The sequence below is a fragment of the Pinus tabuliformis genome, chromosome Q, assembly GCF_031772625.1.
Source record: "Pinus tabuliformis cultivar Carrire ecotype Pingquan chromosome Q, CPIR1, whole genome shotgun sequence".
NCBI classification, from domain to species: domain Eukaryota; kingdom Viridiplantae; phylum Streptophyta; class Pinopsida; order Pinales; family Pinaceae; genus Pinus; species Pinus tabuliformis.
Genome location: NC_142296.1, coordinates 1,126,710,775 through 1,126,725,878, shown reverse-complemented (window position 1 = coordinate 1,126,725,878; position 15,104 = coordinate 1,126,710,775). Strand labels below are relative to the sequence as shown.

The 15,104-nt window shown below is 36.3% G+C and overlaps 1 protein-coding gene across 2 annotated transcripts in view; it reads right to left on the bottom strand.

Moving 5' to 3' along the window:
* LOC149223504 (uncharacterized) overlaps positions 1-15,104 on the bottom strand; it is a 239,862-nt gene that overhangs the window by 96,615 nt on the left and 128,143 nt on the right. The window contains exon 3 of one of the 2 annotated variants that reach the window (XM_089385846.1): positions 68-122. The exons of the other annotated variant lie outside the window; for it this stretch is intronic. Within the exon in view, the coding sequence (XP_089241972.1) occupies positions 68-122 (55 nt within the window). The remainder of the gene's footprint in view (positions 1-67; positions 123-15,104) is intronic. 2 annotated transcript variants of the gene reach the window in all.

The window sequence follows — 15,104 nt, the reverse complement described above, 5'->3', positions numbered from 1 at the left end:
AGTAATTTCTGACATTCATCTTTTTCGGTCAATTTTATATAAAAAAGTGTGTGCTTTTACTACTTGCCTTTTAAGCCATCAATGGCCACTATGGATTTCAAAGCTTGACCAGTCCCATGCATCTGAAATGCAGATGAACCAAGCTACATAAGTACTTTTTAACATTTTACGTGAAGAAAGACTCAAACTTATGATGACTCTTTGTTCATATAAGCATCTTCCTAATGTAGCATTTTGTCAGCGCCAACATTACTTTAGCACATTGATTCTCTAAACATTCTTCAATAACACATCTGGCTCTACCTTGTAAGACAACACATCTAAGTATATGCCTAACAAAATATTACAAGCAGAATACAGAATCTCAAAATTAATGTCATATTTATCAAGGCAAGTATCGGACACATAATTCACTATAGAAGATATAAACATAATCTGCTAATAATTCATGTGTTGTGAACCATTTGGTGTGATAATCTTTCTAGAGTTTACTTTTTATATTAACTTGATATCAGCTGAATTTTTAGCTTTTACTTTGCTCTAAAACACTCCAGGGAGCTGGTTACAGGAGCATGACAGGCAGGGAAATGGGTGGTCATTTGCACCTTTAGGGCCATCATCTAGGATTCCCCTCCCCCTCTGGCCACACCCAGCCTGGGATCTCTAAGTGAAGGTCATGTTGGGAGAGGTGACAGAGTTTGGCTATCTCAATAGGTTGTTAGAACCAGTGTTGATAATATCGCCGAGATATCGGCGATATTCGGAAATATGGCGATATTTTCAGCGAGCCGATATATCGCCGACAAAATATCGCGATATTTTCGGCTTTTGAAAATATCGCGCGATTTCCGAAATATCGCCGATATTTCGGAAAATATTGCGCGACGATCGAAAATATCGCCCGGTGATTGTAAAAAATTTCTGCATGGCCTATAAAAATCTGATTTTGGTTTTTTTTCATATCATTTTCATTTCTGATTGCTGGAGAAGGAAGGGGAGAGCTATGTGGTTGCTGCCAAGGAGGTTTTGAGCGTTCTAGGCCCTAGTATTGATATGCTATTCTCCTTAATCTTCATTTTCATCCTTTTACTTAAATTTTTAACATTACCATGAAATGACTCAGGATGTTTGAGAGTGGTTCCGGCCTCATTGGATTTCATATGGAGAAAGTAGAATTTTAGATTTCATTCAAAATGCAGCAGACTTATCAGTTTTTTAGGATTTCAGGATTGGGAGATTGTAATGTTTCCAGGTGACACCACCTACCCAGGCTACCCCTGCCACCAGTAGAGGACGTGGTCTACCTCCTATAGCTCCTTCTTCTAGTTCTTCAGCTTCTAGAGCATAGAAAACTCCACTGCCAACTCCACCAGCACCAGCATCTACATCTAGAGGGAAAGGGAAAGCTGTGGCATTTTCTCGCAAGAGGGGCAGAGGAAATCAATAGGATTAGGCTTTAGTTATTTTCTTATGTGCTTGTAAGTTGTACATGAACAATGAACATTGAATATTCAAGAATCAAGACCAAGCATATCACATTCTAATTTCTAAATAGTAAATTTTGATTCTATTTATTTTTTTAAAGTGAACTATGAACTTTGAGAAGTAATTATATTTTAATTTGATTAGATAAGCTGCAACCTACAATTTAATATGGATAAAAAAACTATATTTCGGTGTATATATATATATATATATATATATATAGATATAGATATAAAACGTGTCCCCTGTGTCTTGTTTCCAGGTCGTTGTGTTTCGTACTGAATACTCGTATTTACGTGTCCTCCGTGTCTCGTGTCCTCGTGTCATGTGACTTAGCTTAGACAATATTGATGTATTGTCTTCCTGGAGGGTGGAGTCTGAGGAGCCCCTCTTGGAGGAGTCACCTTCATGTTTAGAGCCAGTGGCAGATGATCCATTAGAGCAGGGGCAGCAAGAGGAGGACTCGGAGTCAGAGGAGTAGCAGCACTCAGAGGAGGAGCAGGAAGAGGAGGAGGACACTGCAGGAGCATCAACACCATCTGCTATAGATATAGGAGAGCATAGCCCCATACCTAGCACTCATTATTTGACATTAGGTGCAGAGGCAGGGTCAGGGCCTCCTACTACTAGGGGCAGGTCTGGCAAACAGCCCATCATGTTTCCCCGTAAAAGGGGGAGAGGGCAGTGATTTCAGATAGATAGCTGCTAGTTTTATTTGTTATGCTACATATAACTCATGATGATGAGATACTTTTATATATGTGATGTTATTTTGTATTGGTTCTCCACATTTGAGTCCTTGAATGGACAATTATCAGGGATCAGCAGGATTTGGTATCGCCTTTGATGTATCATTTCTATTTGACATCATATATATCAGTGTTTTCTTCATATTTATGTGCCAATGTGTTTATTTCATGTTGTTATTGCTTTATATGTTTAAAAATCTTTAAAAAATGAATATATTATGCATTTTTTATGCTTGCCGATATTTGCCGATATTTTCGCCGATATTGCCGATAAGATATTTTATGGACCCTCACCGATATTTTCCCGATACCGATATTATCAACACTGGTTAGAACTTAGAATGGCAAAGGATCTCCCTAGTCATTTCCAAGCATCATCTTCAAGGCTCTTGATACATTCGATATCCTCTTTATACTAAGAGTCAAGACCCACACGAGCCATGTCCAGCCACTCCCTAACATGGCAGGTTATCACTTGCTTTTGGTTTGTCAACGAGAGACCAAATCTTCAAGTGGTGTCAAAGCCTAAAGGTTTAGGCAGAGTTGCCTACCTATTCAAGGACTCCCTCCGAGATAGGGTTTCTCTATTGGCTTCAATCAAGTTTGCTAGATTCATGTGCATTCGCAGTGTTGCGGGGGAGGGCCCCCCCCCCCGGGTCCCGATCCCAATCCGTGCTCTAGGCGGGAGCGACTCGAGAGTGGGTCGATAGCACGCTCCCGAAATTGCTCCCGAAAAGGGAGCGATTTCAGGAGCACGCTCCCTAAAAAAAAACGTTCCTTGCCTTTTTGGGAGCGTTTAGCCTTTTTTGCAAAAAAAAATTGGCAGTAATGTTCCAAATGCAATTTTTTTTCAAAGAAACAAATAAGCTTTAAGTGGGGCAACTTAATGATCAAGCCTATGGCCCTAGTATTGATATGTGATTCATGGTAATGTTAAATGGTAATGCAGATTAAGGAGAATGTCACTTTTACTTAAATTTTTAACATTACCATGAAATGACTCGGGATGTTTGAGAGTGGTTCCGACCTCATTGGATTTCATATGGAGAAAATAGAATTTTAGATTTCATTCAAAATCCAACAGACTTATTAGTTTTTCAGGATTTCAGGATTGCATTGTTTCCATTGAATTTTGTCATGTATTAGGGTATGGAACTCGTATTTAATCAAAAGCACCAATCCCTATGTACCTTGATGTTAGTGACATTGGTTGTCGAACTCCTCTATCATGACTCTCCTAAAAATGTACGCATCACTCAAACAAAATCTTGACTTGACAAGCTATGCTTTTTCTATCTTATGTAAATGCTTAGACGGTGATATTAATGACAAAGATCCCTATACAGATATAGAGGTAATGACAAAGATACCTCTGGATATTAATGCTTAGAGGGTGATATTAATGACAAAGTTCCTGATTTTCCAACAAGACTAAAAGATTAGACATTTCTCGTGGTGGCAAGAGGCCCAAGCATAAGCAATAGATAATAGATTTACTTGTCTTTTCTAGTTTCTAGTAGTTTTTATAACTATTGACTCTTTCATATTTATTATGATATTTTTTTAAACAATATATGACAATTTAAGTTTGAAGTTGGCAATTATAACTCCTTAGTAATGAATTATGAATATGATGCTTCATGAAAGTTGAAAGTTGTTTCATTTCATTTTATAACATTTCATTTCATGTTAGATATTATTTGTTGTAATGGTTACACTTAGCTTACAAGTACAACTTTGGTGATCAATGATGATAAATGTTATATATTGAATTTCGAAAGCTTGAAACTTTAAGATTGATGAATCACGAGACTCAATATGTTGTATGTTACTATGTTACTAACTTGTGGACGTGGTTGATCAAGATTATAACTTCTAGATGATTGTTGTTATATGGTTCTATCTAAGTTTTTTTATGTTTTTTTATATCTAATTCATAATTCTACATGTTTTTGTTGACATATATGTATCAAAATATAAAAATATAAAAAATATATATATATTATATAAAAAACATTCTGGGATTCGCTCTCAAACCGGGAGCTTTTGAAAATGTTGCTCCTGCACCTGTTTTCGCTCCCGCACCCATTTTCGCTCCCACTCCCAAGTAACACTGTGCATTTGACTTAGTGGATTTACCTCCCTTCATAGAGACATATGTGTTGCAATTTATTACTTCCACCCAATTCATTGTAGTTTGTTATTTACAGTAACTCAAACAGAGACGCCCATTTGGACCTATACGTTGGCATCATTGAATGCTTGACGATGAGAGATGTCATCTTACTAGGTAATTTCAATGCCAACACTAGAGTTCGTCAAATTCCTTTGCATGATCGCTATGACATGCAACTCTTGCAGCTCCATGAATTCCATGAGTTACTAATCCTTAACAGCGTTCCTGCTTCCCATAGTCTCACTTCTTCACTTGCCAACCTCACAATGGAGGGGTGAGTGTAGTAGATTATGTCTAGTCTAATCAAGCTCTACTCCCCTTTATCTACCATTTTTCAGTGACTCCTATCACCTTAGCTAACTAGGCTCTTCTATCTTTCTTCAAGTTACCCCCTACCCACCTTGGAACACCTTTTTCTTTGAGGGTGGTCCCAACATCTTTACTTCCCATATTCAGCATATGCTCCCATCTAAGTCCCAATTCTCAAGCCTTGATTTTACCAATGCCAAATACACAATTTTCATCCCTCATTTGGGAGCTCTCCCTTGAGGAAGGGTTCTAGGAAAGACTCTTCAAGCAAGGTCTTCACACTATGGATAACTATCTAGCCAACTTGTTCAACCATATGGCTCGCATGGGTTATTCACAATCTTGGTCACATCACATTATTCACCCAATCCACAAGTTGGGCTCTAGTAAATATCCCAACAATTACAAGATGATCATGGTGGACCCATAAACTCTATGTTATGGTCCTCCATTTGAAACTCTCTAGGGAGCTTGAGAGGAGGCAACTTAGAGCGACAGGACAAGTTGGTTTCAAATTTAAGCAACAGACCATTGATTACATCCTTATGCTACAAGCCATCATTGAGGAGGCATGGCATCACTCTTCATTCATTTATTACTAATTTGTCTAGACTTTCAAAAAACTTTTGATTCTGCCCCCTAAGAGGCTTTGTTTTAGAGACTCAAAGATATCAGTATCTCAGAAACCTTACTAACCGCCATCATGCACCTACATGAGCCTGCCATTGGTCATCTATGCACCACACATGGCATATCTAATTTTATTAAGAGTACTATTCGGGTCAAACATGGTTGTCCTATGTCTGTTATGAATAAAACATATACAAATAATAATAATTAGTTAACTAATAATTAGTAGTGAATAGACATGTCTCTAAAGACATGACCTTTTGTGAAGATATATAAGCAGGCCTCACCCTCAGTTGTAATCATCTCACTTGTATTCAACAATTCTTATATAATATATTATCAGTCCCATGATGGACATCCTTATATACCAGATATTCTGAGTATTTCGCTGTGTATACGAACTTTGTTTGTAACATTGGTATCAGAGCGTAAACGAACTTTGTTCATAACATTGGTATCAGAGCGTAAACAAACTATGTTCGTAACATTGGTATCAGAGTTGGTCAATCCTCTGGCCGCTTAACACTGCACAGAGCCAGTCTGATCTAGCCCTTGGCCATCAATTTTCATCAACCTTCTTGTCATCACAATTCAAGCATTTCACTACATAGTTGGAAGTTCTCCATTCTACTAGGTTCATCGTTAGGCCCTTGGCCATTAAAAAAAAGACATTTAAAAAAATTTATTGAGTTTCTATATATATATATATATATATATATAATAAAATAAAAAAGTTAAAAAATTTAAAATTTAAAATATATATAAAGTAATTTAAAATAAATTTTAAAAATAGGAAAAAAGATTATTAAAAAGACAATTAGGCAAAAAGAAAAAAGAATATATATATATATATATATATATATATATATATATAAAATAAAGAAAAAAATATATATAATAAAAAAATTTAATAAAAACAAAAAAAGGGCCAGCCACTCGAACCGCATCGCTATGACCATCGGGCACTAACACAGCCGCTTGACAGAAGCTTCGTTCCATCCCTACTCAACTGTGCCATACACCAACTCTGCAAACTCAGTTAGCACACCATCGCTACACCACCTAGACCCTCTCTTCTTCCATCACACACAGTCGCATGGCCACTTCTCTGTCGCTGCAACCATACACTAGCCTGATCAAGTCAAATGACCTCTGCTTCTGTCTAGCCCAATTGATCTGCACTGGTTTCAAGCAGCCGCCGATGTGAATAGTTTCCCTCCATTCATTACATTTGCATCGTACCTCCAATCTGTATAGTGGCTCGACAATTGATGGTCTAAGAATTCAGATTTGCGTCACATTGAAAAAAATTGTGAACCGACACGCCCTTACACAGTATCCGAATCATACCATCAAGCCACCATTAAGGAAATTTCAGTCTAATTTTGGGTTACAAGATTTTTAAGTGACCTTTTAATTTTCGCAGATCAAAGAGTTAAAAAGTATTATATGGTAGCAAAGCTTTAACAAGGTATAAAGCATTATATGGTAGCAAAACATGAAGAGTATTTGGATTATTTAATTATAAAAGGAGAAGTTTCATAATTAAATAGTGAGTGAGGTATTTTTTATATGAGGAAGTTATCATTATATAAGATAAAGTGAGTAAGAAAAATATTAAAGTGGTTATTTATTAATTGAAGGTAATTACAAGTGGAAGGGTATTTACAAGAAGAATTATTGAGGGGAAGTGAATTATGGAAGCAATTATAAATGTTCATTTAAGATTTTTATTAAAGTGAGTATTAAATAAATAATTTAAATTATAGTACCAAATTACGAGCGATTAAAAAAAAAGGTTATTTTTAAACCCTAATCTCATTTCGATAAACACAAAATGGAGTCCAATTCAGAAATGAAGAAAGGATGATTTTCCTATAAGGGTATTTTAATCACACATCACGAGTTAATTACATTAAAAGGGAATATCCAAGGGAAAAAATTAATATCGTTATCAGTACAAGCAACGACGAAAATTACATAAATATTAATCTGGTGAATCAACTATTAATTTCAGATGCCAATGTAGGTGAAACAATAGATATTTTTGGTAAAAAATATGAAATTAATGATTTACAAGTGACAATAGATCATTATGAGTACATATCTCAATTTTGTGTTGTAACTATATATGACAGAGAGGTTGACATAATTCTTGGTCGACCTTGGTTTAAAGAATTGAGTATGTTCATGTTAAACATAGAGAAAAAAAATTGATGTTTTCTTATAAGGGAAAGATGATCACATTCCAAGACATGACAATGAAGTCAGAATCGATAATGCCCTCATCAGAAGAATTTGAAGATATTATGAAATTATTGCCTCAAAATAATCAAAAAACAATACCGGAGAAGAAAAAAGAGCTTGAGGAGGACATAACCAATAAAAACGAAGAAAAATCTCATTTAAAAGATTATGTCCAGAAACTACTTGCACAAGTCAAAAAGTATAAAACTAAAAAGCACAAATTAGAACAAGAAAAGGAAAGTTCCGACAAGAAGCTCAACGAAAATCTATCAAAGAAAGAAGAGGAAAATTTACACTTAAAGAACCATAATCAGAAATTATTAGAACAAATCAAGTGTTTAAAAGATGAGAAGCTTGAATGCAAAAATAAAGTTGACTCAGAAAATGAGGAACTCTTATGTCTCAAAAATGATAATCAGAGTCTACTCACTCAAATTAAGAAACTTAAAAATGATAGGAAAACATTAAACAACAAATTAGAAGAATTTATCACGAAAGAAGTGTCGAAGTCTTCAGTCCAAGTTGAAGAAAAAGATACGAACACTAATCCAATCAATATCACAACTCAAAAAAATGACAACCAGTTGAAGGAAAAACATATTCAAATGTTGCACTTCAAACGATGGAAAATCCAACTGATGGTTCAATAGCTAACTCAACAACATCAGTACTAGAAGGAAATCAGGAAACTGCCACACTCATGATAACGGAAAGTCAAACCAAAAGAACCCCTTATCGACCTCTGAATCACAGGAACAAACATCTCAATCAGTCTGTGTATCTGTATCACTCAAAACATGAACAACAAACTTATGTTCCAAGGAATATTGGAGTTTATGCAATCCAGTCTTGTGATAACAATTCATCACAAGTTTCCAGTTTCCACAGAAGATTAATTTAGGATAGTCAGATCCCTTCTCAGTTCGACAATTTTATTTATCACTCCAAGGATCTTATCATCTTGTGTCAACAAAGATGACATATCAAAGAATTCCAAAAGATGCGAATAAGATTACAAAGACAGAATAGATGATATGCCTTGTCAGCAATAAGCTTTGAGGACAGCTTTTTGAAGAGAAAGGCAATGTTATGAATAAAATATATACAAATAATATAAATAATGAATAATAATTAATTAACAAATAATTAGTAGTGAATAGACATGTCTCTAAAGACATGACTTTTTGTGAAGGGGTACCTGGCAAGGTATATAAGTTGGCCCTCACCCTCAGTTGTAATCATCTCACTTGTATTCAACAATTCTTATATAATATATTATCAGTCCCATGATGGACATTCTTATATACCAAATATTCTGAGTATTTGGCTATGTATACAAACTTTGTTTGTAACATTGTCCCCCTCATTGTTTGGGGTACACATTGATGAGATGGAGTACTTCTTGCATGAGCACATCTAGGACAAAGCTAGGTGCCTTATCCACCAAGTCCTAATTTCTATCTTGCTTTTCACAAATGATCTGATCCTTTTAGCTTCATCCCTCACAACAGTTGCAAAGATAACTAGATTCCTTGGCCCTCTTTTTTGACCTTTTTCAGTTGACGGTCAACCTGGCTAGAACCAAGGCCATGATCTTCAACGAGACGCAGAAGATACTCTTTCATCAACATTTCACTTTCACGCGAAAAAAGATTGAGATCACTAGCACATATACTTATTTGGGGTACTATTCACAAAACCTCGCTTTAGTTTGTGGCATGCACTTAATCCTCGAGTTAGTAAGGGTATAGATCCTTAGCCCTTCTTGAGAGGAAATGTTACCAAAACAATTTTCAAGACATATTGTCCAAGATGTCACTCATGGAAACTCTTTTCCAACCCCCTAGTTTACTAGAGTCTAATTGGTCTTTGGCAAAGAACATACAAATCATCCTCCTTTGTCACATCATCAACTGTAAGCAAACGATACCTTAGCACATCATCCTCGCAGAGGTTGGTGCTTAGCCCTTTTTACTTAAGGCAGTGTTTGGTCTCATTTCACTTCTACACTGCATTCAAATTTTCGCTGATACAACGAAGGGATGGGACTAATATCCATACTTGGCTTATTGTTCATCAAAGTCCATTGTGTCAACTAGTTTTTCATCTTGTTCTTGATGCCAGTATGTCGAGGTCTCAAATCTCCTAGCATCTATTGGTATTACAATGGATCGACTCCCTCCATTTAGATATTCCATTGATACACCCAACCACCTCTTACCTACTAGATAGTAGATGAACACAATCATCAAAGAGGATATATACAGGAAATTTGTTCCAGTCACTTAGATAAATCCTTAGGGTGGATTACATCAAAAGATGGCCTTCTATGTTGAACATGTCATGGTTGAGGGATGGACTCATTGTTCAATCCCAATAAAAACTTTGCCAATGGATGTATGCTCATCAAAGCCCTCCTAAACTAGTTCAAAATTGGCTCTCATAAACTCTGAATTGAAATTGACCATCAAATTGACGAATTTAGTGGGATCTAGCAACTATGCCATCTTTGAGAGGTTGAAACTGAGGAGCACTTCATCTTCCATTCTTGATTTACTATGAGATCTGAGGACAGATCCACTATCTTCTTGGAGAGCTACAAACATTTAGCAGTTTCTTTTAGTACCCTAACAAGAGATATCTGGCCTTATACATGCATGAGGCCCTCTATCTCCACTATTCTATCCTTCAAGCCACATCCGCATCCTAGACCACCTTCCACCCAACATATCACTTCCTTTTTTACAGTGCTCCCAACTAAGGGCACATAGGCATGACCCCAAAACAATGAGGATAAGACGCACTATCTCTACTTCCATGAGACCGCAACGACGTTGCCAAACTAGACCATAGACCAAGTGCGAAATTATATCCTCCAAACCACAAAAATGAAATATTCCTCCCAAATAGCAGTAACACTCATTCCAACTCTCTTTCAATTCTTCTCCAAACAGACATCTATTTTGATTTTTCTCCATTTGGCCTCAAATGGGAGGAGAGATGATTCTAGTGGACCAGAGTAACCTCGTACCATTGGCACCATAGAGTCTAGAGCCACTCACCTTGTATATCTCTGTCTTGGATCGCCTCTCTTAGGAGTTGACCTTTAGCGTTTAGATTAGACTTATAATCACCTTGATAGGGGAAGAACTCAACTCATGAAGTGAACTGGAAATCAAAGTCATAGATTTAAAAAGAGAGTATTCTTTAAATGTTGTGTGGAAGTACTAAGTAGTCATCTTGTTCTTCTTCTTCTTCTTATACTTCTCCTTCTTCTCAATTCAAAGCCATGTAACTCATTTTTGTTTTCCTTACTTTGTCTTTGCGTACATCATTTTCCAGTGTTTTACAATCCCATGCACAATGACATAGTTTTCCACAACAATAACAATCTCTTCATTCTTTGAGCTCCTATTTTCTCACTTTTAGATTTGTTTTTTTTCCTTTGCTAAAGAAGTCTCTCCCAATCTTTTTCATTATCAGCCTCACATTTTTCCCTTGCCACGTGTCAAAATCATTGTTTCGAAAGATTAGGATGGAATGTTGCTGATTGTAAATACAATGTTAATGTATTTAGAGGGTAAACTGTTTAATAAACATAACCTTGGCCTCATCTTTTTCAACTTTGGCACCTTTTTCACTTCTAACAATGTTTAGAGCAAAAAATTCTTGGTAAGGGATTTTACATTGTAAGATTTTGTCACAAATAGTTTTATCAACTACACCCATTCTTCTTGCACTTGGTTAAATCCAAATGATGGAGTTATCAAAATCATTGTTTCTAAGGATTGTGATGGAATGTTGTTGATTGTAACTACAATGTTGCTATATTTAGAGGGTAAACTGTTTAATAGAAAGTTGAATTAACCTTGGCCTCATCTTTTTCAAGATTGGCACCTCTTTCTGTCCACTGTTGTCTTAATGCCTGGAATATATTAACATCATGGAAATAGATGCACTTTTATCCATTTTTTAAGCAAAAAATCTTTTGGTAAGAGAAATTTTGCATTGTAAGATTGTGTCCTGAACAGTTTTATCAATCATTCCCATACTTCTTGCTTTTTGTCAAATCCAAATGGAGTAGAGTATCAGACATAGCTAAACCTACATTGGCTTTTGCTTTATCATCTCTAATTGTGTACTTTAATTTTTCATACTACGTCGGTTTTGTTTCTGTACTGCTAACAATGCTCCATACATTAATGTTTTATTAAATGCAACTGTATTCTCACTTTCCATGCGTGAAATTTTTTTCTAATGTTACATATCTTCTCATTTTTCAGAGAAATGTTTTCTGTCGGAGTAAAAATTAATTCAAAATACTCTGTATATTTATTCCCTTTAAATGAAAAATCTGAGATATCTTGCCCCTTTTCTGTTGTACAGAAATTTCAGCTTGAATTTTATCTGTTTCAAAAATACAGAACATGATTCTTTTCTTAGAAGAAAAGAATGTCTGGGACACAAAATATAACTGTAATGTACCTCTGGCTTAATTAATCACTGCCAAATCTGTGGTCCTCAGAATCACACTTCTGTACACATATTTTGCTGGATGTATTAGGGTTGCACCTTATAGTCTGCACCCCTTTCTTCCTTGTTCTCATAGAGTAGTAGTCTAACGATTTCTGTCCAGTCAAGCAAACTGGGACAAAAGAAATCTTCTGTGGATTGGACTTTCTGCTAGGGTCATTGCCATTGTCTGGACATAGGTCAGGGCACCTGAAGTTTTCTACTGCCATCTAGATACAAGTTTGGGTTGTGGTTGGTTTTGCTTGCATGAAAGATCAATTTGTCATCTTCTTAATTTGTCCAATTGCATCCTTGCTTGCCATGTAAAATGGTGTATAGGATTGTTTTTGTGATATTCCCACTTAGCAACATTGCTAGGGGGAAATATCATTTTTGCTCAGTTTCGGATAAATTCGCACTTGCACTTTAGGAAATGTGGGTTTAGAGGCCCCACATGTATTTTTGATTAAAGAGATCCCAAACATTAGAGGATGGAGGAGGAAAATCGAGCCACTAGTGGTACGTGGGGGCCACTCATAGAGAAATGTGGCCCACAAGGAAAACACGCACTCATTGGAGCAAGTTAGTTGGGGGAAAGTCGAGCTGGGCCCACATGGGCATTTTGGAGGCTCTATGACAAACAGAGGAAGAGGCACTCATTTTTGTCATTCATAAATATTTAAGAATTCTCTTAGACTAGCACGCTTGCGCTGAAGCCAAGTCTGCAAGTGTTGTTTAGCACAAGAGTGTTTCCAAGCCAAAATCTCAACCCTTGCTTCGGTGGACTTCGAGTGCCATCCCAAGGAGTGAGTCTCATCCATTCCAGTTCGATCCAAGAGCAGAGAGTGTGAGTGTTCCAAAAGCAGCAGCACATACACTGTGCAGTTCTTGAAGGATTCACACTTGGGGGTTGAGGAGAGAAGGGAGTTTGACGCTGAAACTTGAGGAGGAGTCCAGGGAAGTGTTTTGTTGGTGATTGCAGCCATTTTGGGGGCTTTTTGCAGCAGGAATGACAGTTGAGTTGAATTACCCAGCAGCATTGCCATTGAGGGAAATTGGGCCAAAATTCCAAAGTCAACCATCCGCAAATTCCTTCGTGGGTTATTCTGGGTATTTGGTGGAGAGATCGGGGTTAATTTCCCAGAATTTTCTGAGCACCAGAGGAGGCCCTAGCAGCTATTCTACACAGCCAGTAGCTCATTTTCTAGGCATTTCAACACAGAGCCAAGGAAGACCAACCAATACGCTTGGGGGAATTTCACATTCATCATTTGGGCTTAGCTAGCTTGCCTTGAGCAAGCCCAGGTGCATACTTTCCAAGCACCCATTGTACTTCATGCTTTATCAATAAAATGGCTCAGCAGCGCAATTTTTGGCTCTATTTGGTGTTCTGATGTTTGAGTAATTTTTCTGTGTTTATGTCTATGCATGCTTTGTTTAGTATTGTAAATTTTCCTTAGGGATATTACAGTTTTGTTGGTTTGTGTCCTTCCTTGTTGCATGTCTTCATTCATAGGTTTAATTATACAAATGCCAGCCCCATTCAGATAATCATTATAACATTTTAAATTCACCTTGAAATACTTTGCCAATAAATTATACAAATGGTTCTCTAATATTTATTATTTACCTTAGAAACTTGCCCCCTTTTCGAGTGATTTGGCTCTTACAAAAAAATTTGATTCACCTTATTGAAGTCTCACAATCTTTAAAAACAATGATTTCGACATGTGGCAAGGGTAAAATGTGAGTCTAATGATGAAAAGGATCGAGGGAGTCTCCTTTAGCAAAGGAAAAAACAAATCTAAAAAGTGAGAAGATAGGAACTCAGAAAATGAAGAAATTGTTATTGTTGCAGAAAACTAGGTCATAGTGTTGATTTCGGGTAGCATCGGATGTGCTCTAGCCATGAAAATTGGTGGAGAGGCTAAAGCACATGAGAACTCCAAGACCCAGAAATGGTTTGGACCAATGTTGCACTAATCGTTATTGGGATATTATCGGCGCAGGAAAAAAAGGGGAAAAAATCGTAAAAATCAAGAAAAAATCGGTAAAAATCGGGAAAAATTGGGAAAAAAACGTAACATCCAAAAATATTCATTTTTTTGCAATTTTTTTAATATCTAAAGCATCTACAACATAAAATAAACACATTGACACATAAATATGATAAAAGAACTAATATATAAGATGTTTAATATCATTTCTAGTGCCACATCACACATAACATTGAATCATGTCCTGAATAGTAAGTCCTAACTCATGACTCCCAACTCAGCCTCAAAATATCAACAAAAAATATAACAATGTATCTCATATCATGAGTCAAAATGTCATATACAATGAAATGAACCAAATAACTAAAGTCTAATACTACTGATTTCCTTTGCCCCTCTAGATGTAGATGTCGGTGGAGTTAGCAGTAGACTCTGTTGTGCTCTAGAAGCTGAAGAACTAGGAGCTACAGGAGGTAGACCACGTCCTCTACTGGTGACAGGGGTAGCTTGGGTCACCTCCTCCTCCTCATAAAATATATATATATTTATTTTTATTTTATTTTTTTCCACGATTTTTTCCCAACAAATCGCGATTTTTTCATAAAAATCGGCTAAAAAAAAAAAACTCGATTTTATCGCCCGATTTTATCTTCTTTTTGAAAAAATCGCGATAAAACGATTTTATCGCGATTTTTTGGCGATTAATGCAACGCTGGTTTGGAGTCTGGACAGATTGTACCCGGTTTGGGAAATATTAAAATAATTAATATTTTTAATGGAGTTCCTAAATCTAAACTTAGGAAAAATAAAATATTAATGGGTATAATATAAAACTGGATTAGAAAGTTCCAAAATTCATGGATCAAGCCAAATCTAATCTTAATCGTTGATTAGAGATTTAATCTCGATCGTTGAAGGACCAACGAGAAAAGTATAAGAGGAGGCTTGAGGGTCAGTTGGAGAGCACACTAGAGTAATCAATCATTCATTTTGCTAGAG